Below are 1,498 nucleotides of genomic sequence, written 5' to 3' on the forward strand. Positions count from 1 at the left end.
GCCTGGATCTCCGTCGGTGTCGACATGACCCGAGCACAGACCATCACGGCGGCGGGTACGCTGACGGCGGACGGCGGTGTCATGGCGGACTCGACGAGCACGACCACCGGGGGTAATGGAGGAGGGATGGCCCCTGGTTCCGGTATGGGAGGCTTCGATGGGTCTGTCGGTGGACCTAGTGATGTGTCGATGGGCTCCGTGTAGAGATCGAGAGCGTGAAGCTCGAAGTTGTAGCATCGGCGGACTCAAGCCGACGCAAAAAAAAAAAAAAAAAAACAACTGGGACGAGTTGAATATATGTAAGTGTGTTGTTACCCAAGGTGTTCTATCGCGTCCAAGACTCTCTTAACTAGTTAGTTAAGGGAGTCTTGGACGTGCAGTGCACTCCTGACATGAGGATGGCGAGGGACTTGTACATACTGACTTGACTTCAATAAGGATTGAGTTGAAGTTGTTCGAACTACATGTAGAGCCGAGTAGGGAAATTCACACACTTCATTTCGTCGTGAACACATTGGTATGAATGTATAATACACATAATTGCCATGCAGATACTCTCTACCCTTTTCCCGATCTTCATCCAGTGCGCTCTCACCTCAGCTACTACTCACCCATCTACTCCTCGACGCCCATGGGAGGCATCACTACAGGCTGAACCGCTCGACAGGAGGGCGAGCACAACGCGGCCACTACAATCACCGGTGGTTGCAGACTTTGACTCACTCACGAAGGGCCTCTCGAGTATCACCGGCGACGAGAGTGGCAATAAAGAACTGCCAAAAATTACTACTGGTGGGTGTAAACACACACTCTCTCGTCGGTTACCAAGGATGACAGTCTCCTACTCACCGACATACTCTTGTCAATCACGAAAGGTGGAGGTGCCACAAGTGCCAACATGATTGATTGTACCGATCCGACTACACTCATGAACGGAGACGCAGTGGGCTCGCTCTTCGGTTACAATACCGGTGGTCCGGGCTCCATCGCGAGTCAGCAAAGGCACCACCATCGCAAGCTGTCTTATGAAAAGTGACAAGTTGCCGTCGCTACCAGAACTACCCACTAGAGTAGTAGAACCATTTTTCTATTCTCTAACCGTTTATCTGTTGCTACCGTTGAATCGAAACTGGCGCTACACCTCTTCACTGCTACACGAAATTGCCGTGCTGTCAACCAGAATTTCAATATTGACATGTGAAGCGAGTTCATTATGGATTTCGCTCGCTCAATCCTGGTGTATAATGGGCTACCTCGGCTGTTGGAAGCCTACTTCGCTGACATTTCCAAAAAAAAATAAACAACAAGAGCAAGACCTGCAGATTACTCTTGGTCGGACTATTCAATATATATACGATTGTATCGGGGACCCGGGTGGTGGACCCGAACGTCAAAAACAACTTCAACAGCAGCACCACATAATAATATATCACGCAATTCATACCTGACTGACTGCGGTCGAGCAAAATCAGCCATGGCAAGAGAAATTAAGAGATGA

The 1,498-nt window shown here is 49.5% G+C and overlaps 1 protein-coding gene across 1 annotated transcript in view; it reads left to right on the forward strand.

Annotated features, from left to right (window-relative positions):
* Window positions 1-204, forward strand: part of PPTG_22158 (hypothetical protein) — a gene marked incomplete at both ends in the record, with an annotated part of 3,025 nt that extends 2,821 nt beyond the window's left edge. The window contains one exon of the mRNA XM_008902052.1: window positions 40-204. Within this exon, the coding sequence (XP_008900300.1) occupies window positions 40-204 (165 nt within the window). The remainder of the gene's footprint in view (window positions 1-39) is intronic.
* Window positions 205-1,498: the final 1,294 nt, after the last annotated feature.

The sequence above is a fragment of the Phytophthora parasitica genome, assembly GCF_000247585.1.
Source record: "Phytophthora parasitica INRA-310 unplaced genomic scaffold supercont2.12, whole genome shotgun sequence".
Taxonomy (NCBI): domain Eukaryota; phylum Oomycota; class Peronosporomycetes; order Peronosporales; family Peronosporaceae; genus Phytophthora; species Phytophthora nicotianae.